At 35.2% G+C, this 15370-nt stretch overlaps 1 protein-coding gene across 4 annotated transcripts in view; it reads left to right on the top strand.

Annotated features, from left to right (window-relative positions):
* The window catches only part of LOC110019797, a 56027-nt gene that overhangs the window by 39543 nt on the left and 1114 nt on the right, over window positions 1-15370 (top strand). Inside the window, exon 2 of one of the 4 annotated variants that reach the window (XM_020717630.1) lies at window positions 2506-2759. The exons of 2 other annotated variants lie outside the window; for them this stretch is intronic. In XM_020717630.1, the coding sequence (XP_020573289.1) occupies window positions 2533-2759 (227 nt within the window). In that variant the 5' untranslated portion in view covers window positions 2506-2532. Of the gene's footprint in view, window positions 1-2396; window positions 2760-15370 lie in introns of those variants that run through there. One more of the 4 variants, XM_020717631.1, reaches the window with a different exon arrangement.

Raw genomic sequence — 15370 nt, 5'->3', positions numbered from 1 at the left:
TATACTTATTCATTTAATAATTAAGCATTTATATACGTGTTTCAGTTTATTCAATTAATTTATCAAACAAATATGAACGAGCTTTTATCGAGCCGGACTTCAAGTAGCTTATCAAACTTGTTTTGTTTGTAACCATAAGCCAAATTATGTAGAATTGTGGAGCATGAATAAGTTAGGGTGCAAGGCTGATGAATGATTTGATAAAGTGTCTTCTCTTCAACTAATGGACCAGGATAAAAATATACTCTAATCATTAATTTCTAGCATTTTTACTATGAAGCTTAATAATATACTCATTTAATACCCAGCTAGAAGCTTTTTATATTTATATTAGATCAATTATGTCTTTGAACACAAAATATTTGTTAATCTTCGTAAATTGTAATAATACTTGTTTATTTAATAGTTTATTTTGTTAGTCTTGTTGCGTGTTTGTAAATTCATGGTGATAGAGTGATATATTAACGTCTTAATTTTGTACGAAGATCCAACACACAAATAAAAAAAAAAAAAATTGATAGCAGACAACAGAAGTTTTTACGTGGAAAACCCGAAATGGGCAAATATCATGGGGCCCAACCCAGTTTAAATGATTCCACTATGCTATTATAGGTTACAAAATTTTTTCGGCCCTTTAATAGTCGGAAGCAATGTTATATAAGTGGATGTGACTTTTGCCAGGAAAGTAACAAAAAATACCGAGGAATTGACAAGAGTGATGATGACTTGGCTACTGTGAAGAAAAGCCGACATAAGGGTCGCGTGTTATAAAATTGTTGCTAGTGTATTTGGTAGTAGCGACCAAATAGCAGTGATTCAGCGGCAGTGGTGGCTCGATGGTGGCAGTTCGACGATGACGGTAACCTGGAAGCAACGATTGTAATCCAATGGTGGTAACGACCGAGTAGTGGTGGTTCGAGTGGTGGTGGTGTTTTTGAGATGGCGACGACTTGATGATGTCTGTTAGGCAGCAGTGGTTTGGCGGTTGCAGCGGCCGGTCGACGACATTCCGACAGTGGTAAAGCTCAGGAACCCTCAAGAGCTTGGAGTTCCTTCAGCTTTTTCTTTCAGATGCAGGTCCCGAGTTTTTCTTTATGAAGAGAGTGAAGGTCTATTTATAGATTTTGAGTGACATTCTTTATAAATATCACATGAATTTGGATCACTCCATCAGACGACCCAGAGCATCTCTTTGATAAGATGGTGTTCTATGAATATTTGGGTGCCTTAATGATGTCATAATTGAGTGACCTTAGATTCCTTGGATTTGACTCGAGGAGACGCTCAATTTGACTATAAGCTTATGAAATTTGGAATCGATTTGACCATTTGATTGCCCATCTAAAGCCTTCAATTGAATTTAAATGGCTTGACTTGGGCTTGATCAGATTGAATCGAACCAATTTTGGCTTCATTGGGCTCGCCTTGTCGAGTCAGTCAGTTTGACTATAGTTTATTAGAATCGGGGTCCCTAAATGATCGTAAATTTGAATATGAAATATTTATTGTTCGAAATACTCCGAGATTCGTGTATGATTTAAATAATTTTTGAGGATGTATTAAGCCTTATTTTTTAGCTTGATGGATTCATCATTAATGGGTCATATAAGGTTTCGTTAATAAACTAATAAGTTGTTCGATATTATAGCTTGTTGCTATGCTTGAACAACTTTATTTGATTAGTTAATGAGCCGAGTTCATATCAAACCCTAAACACTATCACAAATGCTGAAATCGAGTTTAATCTTGACTAAGGCTTTGGTAAATGAGGTCAAGTTAGAGTAAGTCTTAGCTCGATTTATTCGTATAACCATGGTCGGCCAAACAATTATTAATAGAGATGATACAAAGCATGAATAATTTAAAATATAAGGGTTTTTACGTATTAATCAATCAAAACCTTAAATATAATTTCTTAACCACTTAAAATTAAAATTTATATTTCAATCACCCAAAATTTTATTTAGTTTTGGGGCAGAAGTGGTTAATTCTTTATATTTAAAGTTTTAGATGGTTGAAAAATAAAATTTTAAGTTTGGGCGGACAAATATATTTAAAGTTTCTCATAAATGATACATAAAAATCTGAAAAAATAAAATAATATAATAATGCAAACACAAGATAATGCTTAACTTTCTATTGAAGTTTAGAATTATAATAAACAAATAAATAAATAAATAATTAAATATACTTAAAAATTAAAATAAGGGTTTTTATTGACAATACTTCAAAATATTAAATAGAATATTTAAAAGTTTAAAATTTAATCAATAATCTTAATTATTTTTTTCCATTATAATTAGGCTTTTAATAGCGATAATTTATATTTAAAATTTTGATGATTAAAATATTATATTTTGGATGCTTGATAAATTAGATTTCATATGTCGCGGCTTCGGTTTCGGGTCCGGGTCCGCCTTGTTTCTTCCACACCTTCTTGTGAAGAAACCCTATCGAGTGCGTGAAATTTACAATCGCGGAAAGGGAGGGATCCTAGTTCGATAGGATTAAAATTCGAGTCGTTCGTCGGAAATGGGCGGAGGCGAGCACCACGGGCATGGCCATGGCGAGCCGCACGGTGCGGAGGACTTCAGGTTGAAGGTATGGAGCATGACGGGTGGACCTAACTGCCGTCCCAAGTACTGGAGGAGGAACACTGCCATCGCTATGTTTGGGATTTTTCTCGTCTGTATTCCCATCGCAATGAAGTCAGCCGAGCTCGAGGTGCGCCTGATCTCTCTCCCACCCATCCTTCTTTGGTTGTTCTCTCTCCTCCTCATCTTACCCTGCAGATTCGGATGGATTTCTCGAAATTATTTTGGGTTTTTGCTGTTTATGTCATGTGATTTTATTAGGGTAAACGCATTCTGGAGAATTTACGAATCAGCATTTGTGCTTCCGTCTTGAAGTTAATATTGGAGAAGAATAACTATCCGTGCCTCTAGTGCGCTACTTTTTTGGTTAGATAAGAGGGACTTTGTTAATCTTTTGTTTGGAAATTTAGATAAAACCCTATAAATGTCTGGCGTTTGTATTCAGGTTGTTTATTCAAATACGAGCATCTAATAAAAGAAGCATGAGGCTGAGAATATGGATGAAGAAAATGACGAAATGATCAACCCCAACTGGCCAAATTTAACCAGTTTTTTGCTACAGCCCATTACAATTAGCAAAGCTATGGTGGATGCAAGGGGCTACTATTCACCTGTTTCTCTTTAGAATCCAAGTCTGATGCTACTGAGTTTTTTTGATAGGACTTTAAGGGGCTGTTTGGCAGCACTTTTTATTAGGATTTGTCATTGGATTCACTAAATCTAGCCAAACTGTAAAGTGCAGGAGTTCTGTGGATTTGTGAATTTTCAGATTTAGCCGCCCCAATTTTGCTTTTGATGTGGCTTAAATAAGCTAAAATTTCCACAACTGCTTATTATTAATAAATCACTGAAGGGCACATAAAAAAATTGAGGCTGTGTTGGCTCTACATGCATTATCAGATGCTATTCAATGTAGATCGTACTTGATCGCTAGATAAGGCAGCACTGCAGTTGTGTTTTAAACTATTGTATAGTTCTATGAGCACATTCTTAGACTTAAAGTGCCAACTGGCTATTAATTTCTCCAGCTTAAGAATTCCATAAAGATGATTGAACATTACTGGACATGAATAAATCTAAAGATGAGCACTGATAGACTAACTCGATTCAACAAGGGGAAACTTGAATGAAAATGTAACAAAAATTACCTTGGTTCAACACTTACTAAATGGGAGTTCAAGTTTGCAATGAATAAGAATCTCACAAAACTGTCGATAATTTGTTAGTGAAAGCAATAATTTGTTAGTGAAAGCAAAATAAATGTTGGAATGTTGAAGCTTTAACAAATAAGCCTAAGCGCCCCTCAATTAAAGAATCCACCTTTGGCCTTGTCCTCACCACCATTTGTAATAAATGATTCATGGAAAAGCTTCCTATTGTCCTTGGTTCAACCAGTCACCGATGTAAATGATGTTAGCAACAATACAAATTCTTTACTACACATTGTTGGAGAAGATGAGCAACCCGTGGACCAATGAAAAATCAAGAAGTTTTTTTTATTTTTCTTTTGAGACAATTATCATTTACTTATAATTGACTAGTGTTGGAGACTCAAGGTCTTGCTTGAGCATATGATTGCCAGCTTTGTGGATTTCAGACAGTAAAAGGAGCTGATGCTGGATTACAGAGAGTTGAGCTAATCTTTTTTTACATTGACAATTGAAGCGATCACTAGTGAGATAACAATGATCACCATGTGCAATAAATTTTACTTGGAAGGAGTTGTTGCCTCTACCTCCATGTCGATTGATATCAATGGTGATAATAACAATCTTCATATGGTTAGAGAAGATGAAGCCATCTCTTGACCAAAGGAGTGCCAATTAATTTAACTTTTGTGACAATGACTACAATACAAAAATGACAAATGTTGGCAACTTAAGGACTTGCTCAAGCAATTACTAAGCGATTCACATCTTCGACGATTACATCAGAAACAAAAAGATTTTATGCAAGGTCCTGGTACTCCCAGATGACCTTTTTTCATATAAGTAACTAAAGTGATCTTTGGTGGGATAGATTGGGAAGCTTCAAGGTGGAGTTGTTGCCTCCAGGTGGAGTCAAATAGTTTTGATGGAAAAAAAATTTGAAGACATCTAATGGTGTACTCTTTGGATTCTCGGGTGAGAGACATGGTCTAAAAGAGTTTGTATTTTTAAATTTATTCTAGGGGCTTATTGAGCATATCACAATCACCCGATCTCTAGATTTCACCATACCTAGAGGTCATTATCAAATCATTTAGTGCATTGGTGTTGGTTTGATTCAAGGCCTTATTGAGTTGTGTCAACTTCAACTCGTTAATAACTGAGCATAGCTTGTTAGCACAAACTTTACTTGTGGGCTTGTAAGCTCGACATGCAAGCCCATCAAGAATCTGAGCTCTAGCCTTTTTACTAGCCATTTTGGATCATTCTTGATGCTATCGTCATGGAAATGCTATCTTTGCCATATGACAAGTTGGCAACAATGTACATATAGAAGAATGGTAAATAGCACATCAAGATCAAACCTTTATCTTACTTAGATCTTCACATCAAATTTTGTGAGGACAAGAAGGAGTTTGTGAAATCATCTAGATGCTACTGACACACCCTTTTTTTTAAATGCATATGGATATATTTGTTTAATAGTTACAATTGGTTAGAGGCTTTTTCATATAAAGGATCTAACCTTTTTCCATATTCTAAATGATTCTTTCATCTACTATATTTCAAAGGATCTCACTGCATAATTTTTAGTAGTTGAAGTAAGGGTTTCATGAACCATGTTCTTCTTCTCAATTAATTTTACATGTTTTGGAAATTTTAGTGGATCTCACTTCATAATTTTAATAATTGAAAAGAGGGTTTTGTGAACCATCTTTTTTTTTTCAATTATTTTTGCAAGTTTTGGAATTTGTTTCTTTCAAAATTTTAAGTAATTTCATGGACAAACATGCTCAAATATTTATTTTTTAAATGTTTCATTATTTCAGTTACATTTTCAAATCTTTATATAATATTGCTGACAAAAGTTTGATGCATAGAAAGACACCATTTCTTAAGTACAAACAAGCTCAAACACCATTTCAAATAATTCTCTTTGAGAGCTCCAAAGAGAAATAGAATCAATTCAGAAAAAATGAAATATAGCACCATACATATGTGCTATAATTTGATAAAGCAACCATGTAACTAGAATGTTAGATTCACGTGGTTCAATTAAGAAGCTCAACATTCATGGGCCATGGGTGTTTGGACTGTTGAATGAAAGCACACAACTTCCTTCGAGCCTCCTCAATGTATTGAGAAACTCTGACAAGAAAATATTGATTTAAACAATAAAATAACCACATGGATAATAGTATTAAAATTTTATGGTTTGATAAAAAATTACATGTGTCCGAAAGGAAAAGGTGTATTAATCACTTGGGAAAACCTTCGATCCTCTTTGACGTGGCGAGAAATGTGGGATTATTATTATTATTTTTTGATATACATTATATTTGTTTTAACTAGATTTTTCTTGATATTGTGTTAGTGTTTATTAATATCTATGATTAACATGGACTCAGACTGCTTATGGGAATAGACCCCTGTAGTTAATTAACCATTCCAGTCATAGAGAGTCCTCGCGATGAAGAAGGTTGTTTAGCTTCAATTTTATACTCAGATTAATTGTTTAATGCTGAATTTAATTAATGGGAAATGATTTAATGTCTTATATTTATGCGTGGTGCTCGATCTATTAGTTAGATTGGTTTGATTAAGTTTTGTTGATTCAGTGTTGATTGTGGTGGAGCAAATTTTGTCGATGGGTCTTGGTTGATTTTGTGTCTATTTGATTGGGTGGAGCATCTATTGGAAATTCCATTAGTGAGAATTTCAATGTTAGGAATGAGGAAAACCTAATTGCTATAAATTATCATTTTGAACTCTAATGAGAGCATTATGACTTACAACTTATTGTCCGAGAGGCAAGAGGGATCGTGATCTATAAATTTGGATTTTAAGGAGGCTAAAAATTGTTTGACCTAGCGTGGGTGTAAGAATGCATCTTCAAGTTCCTCACCCATTGACAAGATGAAATATATGCAGGTCTTATGATATCTCCTTGTAGGTAAGAGAACTTTATAGCTGATTATAGCTTGCATTTCGAGGAAGGACAATTGATTGGAATTTGATTTTTTTATGTAGTGCATATTTTTGCATAAATCAAGCAATTAGTATCTTAAGAAGATCAATTGGTAATTACTATTATCAGACCTAATTTCTTGGTTTATTTGCATGATCAAGATTTTTTTCATTTTATATATTTAAATTAAAACCTTAGTATATTAATGGCGTCTACAGTCTTTGAATGAAATTTTGGTCGTTTCTTATTTTTGGTAGAATATTATGACTATCTTATTTATTGGAGGATCCATAGAAATATCATAACTGCCCACTAAGGCCTCGTTTGAAAGAGCTTTTCTTTCAGATAATTTTGATTAAAAACAACGTGCAAAAAATTTTCATTATGAAATTATAGTTGGTAAACTGTGATGGCTGCTTGAATATAAAATTTGGTGGAACGAAGAGCCGGATGCGAAGCACAAAGCTTAAAGGGCATTTGATTGTCTGTTCGTTTTCGACCCATGCCTTCACAAAGGAGTTTTACACCTTCTTACCGAGCTTCCTTAGGATCTCAGAGGGATGGCGACTAATAACCTTGGTAGGAACCTCCTAGTCCTCCACTGTATTTGCAATAACTGTCACTACTGTCGACGACCTCATCGGCGAAGCCTTTGTGGCGAAGCAATGAAGCTGAAAGGGCTTTGAGCCCATTGCCAATGAAGAATGATAAAATAATGATACAATATGTTGACAAGATTCCTGGCTCTGGTGGCACCCTCCATCAACGAGGAATACTGTAAAAATGAAGTTGTCGCAGTTTCTGCAGCTGAGCCGTTGCCACTCTCATTTTTCTCCATTTCTGTAGTTGAGTCGTCGCCACTCATTTGATTTCTGAAACATCCAAATCGTGATCCAAAATGGCAGATTGGAAGGCTGAAGGCGCGATACCAAAATGACAACATGATGTTGCGACAGACAAATTTTTGAAGAATTTGCTCCCGCAAACAGATGGCCGGAATTCTGATAACTATTTCTCAATTGAAACGGAGCCCGGCTGTCCTCTCAAACGAGTCCTAAATAAAAGCAAAGATCTTTATTTGAGCATCCTCCATATGGTGAGAAACTCAGATAAACAGATATGATTTAAAATGGTAAAATCAGCCACACAAACAATAATTTCAAATGTTTATGGTTTGATCAAGAATTGCTTGCATCAACAGGACAAATATTAAAAAAAACAGGACAACTATGTGCTAATTGCTTAGGAAAACCTTCAGATATATTATATTTATTTTAACCTAATTTTTTTTTAGGGTTTACCATTATCTGGGATTAAGAATTTTTACGGGCACGTGCTCCCATTGTTAATCACCCCTTCTAGTCGTAAAGAACATTTTAGATTGAGAAGGTTGCTTAGTCTCAATTTTATACTTAGATTTAATTTTTTAGGCTGAAATAAATTAATGGGAAATGATTTAAGGTCTTATGTTTACATTCTGCAGGTATGGTGGCCCAATTAATTAGATTGGTTTGATAGGGTTTTGTTGTTTCTGTGTTGATAGATTGGTTTGATGGGTCTTTATTGATTGTGTGACCTTGTTGATTGGGGTGGAACATATATTGATTATGTAAAGCACATGCATATTTATGGAACACAACTCAGTTAAATTTAATTAGGGTTGATTTGGAGGGTAATCTTGAAACTTATGAAATTCAAATGTATTGGATATGGCGTTGATGATTTATTTCTGAAGAATTCATGAAAATTTTACTAGTTCTAGTCTTTTGTCTTGGGCTACATAATAAAATTAAGTGGTTAATTATGGGTTAAGTTGGTATGGATCACATTAATGTTCTCCTTCCTCGTCCTTCCTTGAACACAAGGACAACCTTCATCCTTTATCATGAGTCTTTAAGATATCACAAAATATCTGTTCCCATTATTTTGAAGCTCTAATATGCTCCTTCCTCTGTATCTCGTTAAGCCTCTCAATCTTTTTTTTTTTTTTTGTTGATGAAGCAACCCATGGGTTTTGTTGAACCAAAATTTGTGCGTGAATTACGCCCAAAGAGTAGAGCGTGAAAGGAGAGAGAATGTAAAAAGGTGCAAGGATTAGGTATTTTGTTAACTGTTCCAAATCTCCCCCTTTACATTTAACATTCCTCTATTTATATAGAGGACTAAAGCTACCGTGAAATGACAATTACACCCCCTTTTGCCTTTTGATTGGCTTATTGATTGACTTTCTTTTGTGCAGTTGCTAATAATTTGTGTTTCGACCTCCTGCCAGCTTTTGGGTCGTCTTTTCATGTTAATCTACTTTGACATTGTCTAGCCTTTTGGTTCATCCACCCTTTGGGTTGGTCGCCCGCTTGCCTGAGCTTTGGACTGTCCGTCTTTTGGGTCTGTTGACCTCTTGCCAATGTTTCAACAGGGGCCCATTGTTGGGATATCTTTATTCAATCCGATTGATGACACATGCCTTTATGGTATTCTGATAAAGGGCATTTGTGTTATACAATTTTGTATTTTATTATAGTTACGTATGGTGGTAGATAAGCAACCCAAGCGAGTCACATTGGGGAGGATAAAGCAGCCAGCATGATAGGTATATCTGTATTTATAAAATTTTTCTAAAATTTGGACGGAAAAAACGATATATCGAAGGTTGTATCAATAGAAGTTAGTGGTGGGGATGATTTGATTGAGTTTCAAACCTATTCTAATTTGGAACCAAATCAAGCCGATCATCATAGGTCAAATGAAGACCTAAATGACCAAAAGCGAAAACATAATGAATCCAACCATTAATGCGGCTTGATTTTGATTTTCAATACAGAAACCCAAAATATCCATGTTTTTTATTTTGTTGTGTAGGTTTTTTTGGCTTTGATGGTGGGACCTTCATCTACTTATTCAAATGTTTTATTGTGAACATAATAATCCTGGGATGATTTACCTGCTTTATAACAAAATATTATATATTTGAAAAATTACATGCATGCCACACTGTGAAATTCTGAGTTTCATATTTTAGTTTTATTCTTTCATTTTGTTATGCTTATTTTCTTCTTGAGTTTGGTTTTCTTTAGGAAGTTGTAATTATTGTAGTTACAAGCGTCCTAGCCTTTCCTTTCTATGTAGGAGAAGAGCTGTAATTTGATTATTAAGAAATAAAAGAATATGATTTTCCTACCGTTCTTGATGGTATTAGAGCCAAGTAACAAACCCTAGCTTTGCTTCCTCTGCCGAAGCGTCCCCTGGAGCCGCCAGCCCTTATAGCCCTCCACCAGATTGTCTCTCTACTGGCTCACCTCTCTTTGTCAGGCAATCTTTCCATGCACTTCACAGAAGGCTTGATTGCCACTCTCTACTGCATGCTTCCCAACAGGCCTGGATCGCTTCGCAACATGCCCGAATTGCCCTGTAGCAAGCTCGAATCGCCCTGCAGCAGGTCTGGATCGCTTCGCAGCAGGTCTGGATTGCTTTGCAGCAGGTCAGGATCTCTCTGCAGCAGGTGCAGATTGCTCCACAATAGGCCCGGATCGCTCCACAATAGGCCCGGATCGCTCCACAGCTGGTCTGGATTGCCTCGCAGCATGTCCAAATCTCTTCAAGCGCTATTCTTTGTGTCACACAATTCTCTCCGTCATTTTGCAGGCTTGATCAGACATGATTCTTTCTGTCATTTCGCACCCGCAATCCTTTATGTCGCTTTGCAGGCACGATCTCTTCCCTTGGGCTGGATTTTCTCTTTGTGAAGAGAAGCTGTCTTCCTGCATGCGTTGCTTCCTCTTCCGCTGCAGCACCTTTGAAGTTTTCTCTAAGCCGCAGTTATCTGGCAACTTTCCAAACATTCCTGCCTTCCTAGCTGATCCTTTCCGAGCATGCAGAGCAGCCATATGCGTACTTCTTCCCTTGTGGAACAATAAGAGAAAAATTCTTTCCAAACCCTAAACGTGCATAATGCTCATGAAAAAGTACAAAATGAAGATGTCTAGCTCTACTACGAAGGTTAGATTGGAATCGGTGACCAAAAATTATGCCTAAACAGCTGCGAAACTCTCTCTAGCATAAACCATACACTCAATGCCCATAACTTCTTTCAATGGCTCAAATCCGTATGTACATCTGTGAAAAAGGAAAAGAGGAGCATCTCATGGAAGTGGCCACAGTCTTTGAGTTCACTGATCCTAACCATCACTCATGAAAAATTGAAGATCTTATGGCCATTTCTTGGTTGATCAATTTTATGACAATACATGAGATTTTGGAAGTAGCTCATGAGACTTTTTTTTTCTGTACTGATAACACTGTAGAATTGTTTGAGATTGAGACAAAACTGCATAAACTTTGGCAATAAGAGTTAAGTGTGGCTCAATACTTTAACGCACGATGTATTGGTTACAATTTGCTATGTATGATACTTATATATGGAAGTACTCTCAAGATGCTATGTTGTATAAAGAAATAATGGAGAAGAAGTGGATGATCAAGCTCCTATTGGGTCTAAATAAGAATTTAGATGAGGTTAGAGAAAGAATTATGATGATGAAACCTCTCCATACCGTTAGGGAAGCCTTTGCTAAAATTACAAGAGAAGAAATTAGGAGGAAGCTCATGATCGGAGGAAGTGTAGATTCATATAACACTGAAAGCTCAACTTTGTACACACACAACTTAATTATGGTGATGAAACCTTGCCTACCACTAGGGAAGCCTTTGCTGGAGTTAGAAAAGAAGAAAATAGAAAGAATTTCATGATTAGAGGAAGTGTAGATTCATCTGGCATTGAAAGCTCAACTTTGTACACAAATTACTCTTATAAGTCAAAGACAGAAGAATCGTGCATTGTGTCATTGTAAGAAACTTGGCCACATAAAGGAAAAGTGTTGGAAACTACATAATAAACCTGTAGATTGGAAACTAGGGTGAAGGAGGAAAGACCAAGACCGCAAGGCTCATGCTTCTACCTCTGCTGAAGGGTTGGTTGACCCTAACCCTTTACCAAGGAATAACTGGAGGCGTTGAATAATCTTCTTTTGAGTACGATTGAGCGGCGTACCAGTTTGACGATACACCAATGTATCATGTTCTCCTATCTCGCTAACAATGAAAGTTTTCGACCTTGGATAATAAATTTAGGTGTTTTTGATGACATGACTGGAGATATTCATGCTCTCACTAACTACCAAGATTTCACCAACTCCAAATTTATTAGAATTGTCGGTGAATCTCACTCTAGGATTATTGGGAATGGAAGTGACAATCTCCAAAATTATTTTGCTATCTTTTGTGCTATATTTACCCCAATTAGATTGCAACCTAATTTCAACTAGAAAGCTTACTCATGACTTGAGTTTTGTTATTAACTTTCATTTCAATTCTTATGAATTTCATGTGATGGATTCGGGGAATATGATTGACAGTGTTGAATTGCATCAATGTCTATACCTTCTCAAGAAAAGCTATTCTTTTAGCTCACAAGTGTCTTCTTCATCATCCTCTTCCCATGTTCTCGAGTCTATCAAAAATCAAATTTTGTTGTGACGTGTCGTATGGGTCATATCATTTTTCATTATGCTCCAAAGTTGTATCATTTTTTATTTACTATAAAAATTCAGAGTTTTATCATTGTGAAACTTGCTAATTAGCTAAACATACTCGTCACGTCTATTCTTTGTGTTAGTACAAAACCTTACAATCTTTCTCTATCATCCATAGTGACATTAAGGACCCTCAATTAAAACAAAAATCCTAAATTGTATAAATTTTTCAATCCTTTCATAACATGATTTTCACTCAATTTCAATGCAAAATTCAGATTATAAAAATTTATTATGCAAAAGAATAGTTCAACTATATCCTTGGACGTTACCTTGTAAAGAATGATATCATTCATGTGAGTTCTTGTGTTGAAACTCCACAATAAAATGAGATAGTTGAGAAGAAGAATAGATATCTTTTTGACCTATCTAGGTCTATAATGCTTTCTCACAATGACAATTTTTTTGGGAAGGTGTTGTGCTCATAGTCATTATCTCATTAATAGAATTCCAAGTAGAGTTCTTGGATTCAAAACCCTCTTGATATTGTGAAAAAAAAAAAACCCTCATGTAAGAACCTTCTCATCTAGTCTTCTCCTAAAAATATTTGGTCGTCTTTTTTTGTTCACATTCACCTATCAAATCACACAAAGCTTGACCAAAAATTCACCAAATATATCTTTTATGGGTATGCTTCTAACAAAAAGAGGTATAAATGCTATTCTCTCATTATAAGAAAATATTATTATTCCATGTATGTTACATTCTTTGAAAACCAACCTTACTACCCCGAATCTGATATTCAGGGGGATAGTCCAGTAAATTTAAAACTTGGGACACTATTCTAGAGCCATTACAACGTATCCCTACACTGATTTAGAGTCACCGCAACCTATTATACTTTTCTCCAACCATCCTGTCTCCTAAGTTCTACAAGAAAATCTAATATGAGATTTGACAACACGGAGCTTCATGTGTATGCTAGGAGAAAGAAATCCATTGAGTAGGATAATTATAATATGCAACCACAGGACACTTTATAACCAAACCTAAATTCACACTTCTATGAAGTTCTAAAAAAGGTGAAATCTAGTGGAGAAGATAGGTAAGGTTGCACAAATTATTCTATCCAGGATTATTTTGCATATGAGAAGTTATCAACTTATAAAGTTTTTGTATTTAATCTTGATAGTGAGCGGATACCTAAATTTGTTTATGAAGTTCTTCAAAGTTTATAATGGAGAAATCTAGTTGAAGAAGAGATCTAAGCTTTTATTTTAATTGACACATGAATCTTTGCAAGACTTCCTCTATATAAAAAATTCGTTGGGTGCAATTGTGTGTTCAATGTCAAGTATAAAATTGATGGGAGCATTGAGAGGTTCAAGGCTAGGTTGGTGTCCAGAAGGTTTACTCAATCTTATGGGATAGACTATCGAAGTCCTTGTTCTAGGGCAAAGTTAAACACTGTAAGAGTTTCTTTCCATGGCAGTGAACAAAGAGTGGATACTACATCAACTTGATATCAAGAATGCTTTTTTGAATAAAGTCCTTGAGGAAGAAATGTATATGAAAATCCAACCAGGATTGAAAAATGACTCAAATCAACATCTGTATTGTAAACTAAGAAAAATCATTTTATGATCTCAAACATTCTCCAATGGCTTAGTTTGACAAGATTTTCAATGATAAAATCAAATGGATACATCCAATATCAAGCAAATCATACACTGTTCATAAAACATACCATGCAGGTGAGAAGACAATACTCATTGTCTATGTAGATGATATTTTGACAGGTGATGTTAAAGAGATTGAGAAGATTAAGGAGGTTCTTGCCATTGGGTTTGAAATTAAGGATATATGAGCGATAAAATCCATTTTCTGGGCATGAAAGTGGCTAGGTCGAAGACATGTATTATATCCCAAAGAAAGTACATGATAGACCTATTAAATGAGATATGAATGCTGGGCTGCAAAACTGCCAATATTGATATGAATTTCAATAATAATTACATTTAGGGGGAACAAAGACACGAATGGAAAATGGTAGATATCGAAGTCTGGTGGGCAACCTCTTTCACCTATCTCACACTATACTTGCTTTTGCTTACTGTCGACATTGTGAGTCATTATATGAATAGTCCAAATGAATAACATTTAGAGATGTTTTACAGAATATTGATATTTCTTAAGAAGACTCTTGATAGAGGGTTACTGTTTAAGAAATCAAACAATGGGGAGGTAGATGTCTACATTAATGCTAGTTGGAAGGGAATTCACGGATAAAAGGTTCACTTCTAGGTATTGTTTTTATGTCTAGGAAAATATTGTCAGATGAAGGATCAAAAAACAAACATTCGTCTTTAGAAGTAGTGTATAATCCGAGTACCAAGCACTTGCTTCGAGAATTTGTGAAGGAATGTTGTTGCAAAGGTTGCTAAATGAGTTGTGACACTCTATTGTCAATCCCATAAATATGTTATGTGATAGTTAAGCTGTAATTAATATTGTAAAAAATACTATTCATTATGATAGGACCGACCAACTACATTGAGATTGATATACATTTTATCTCTGAAAAGGTCAATGGAGACCTTATTCACTTAAATCTACATTCCAACTCATCTTCAAGTCTTTGATGTCTTCAGTAAATCTTTACCTCTAAGTAGCTTCACTGTTCTGAGTTCTAAGCCGGGTCTTTACAAACATCCTAACCCAGCTTAAGGGGAGCTTCCTATTTTAGTTTTTTTCCCCCTTCTTATGTTGTATTTCTTATCTTCTTGAGTTATATTTTCATTGGTAAGTGTCCAAATCGTTTGCTTATTATATATGAAGAAGAGTTGTGATTTGATTATTGTTTTGTAAGGTTTACATACACATACCATTCAGTTCTTATGTTTTGGAAGAATTGGGTGGTATATATACGCAAATGTCCCTTTTTTCAAATTTTTTTTTTTTTTTTTTTTGTGTCAAAGATCAGAGTGCGAGGCATGTGAATCTGAAAGTTCACGTGTTTGCTATGTAGACATACGAGAAATGTGTAAATACCTTCGTATATCTTTTCTTAGGACCGAAGCTTATTAATAATAACTAACAATTGTGTGTTCAATGTCAAGTATAAAATTGTTG

This window comes from Phalaenopsis equestris, unplaced genomic scaffold, assembly GCF_001263595.1.
Source record: "Phalaenopsis equestris unplaced genomic scaffold, ASM126359v1 Scaffold000078, whole genome shotgun sequence".
Lineage (NCBI taxonomy): Eukaryota > Viridiplantae > Streptophyta > Magnoliopsida > Asparagales > Orchidaceae > Phalaenopsis > Phalaenopsis equestris.
This window is presented reverse-complemented; position numbering and strand designations above follow the sequence as displayed.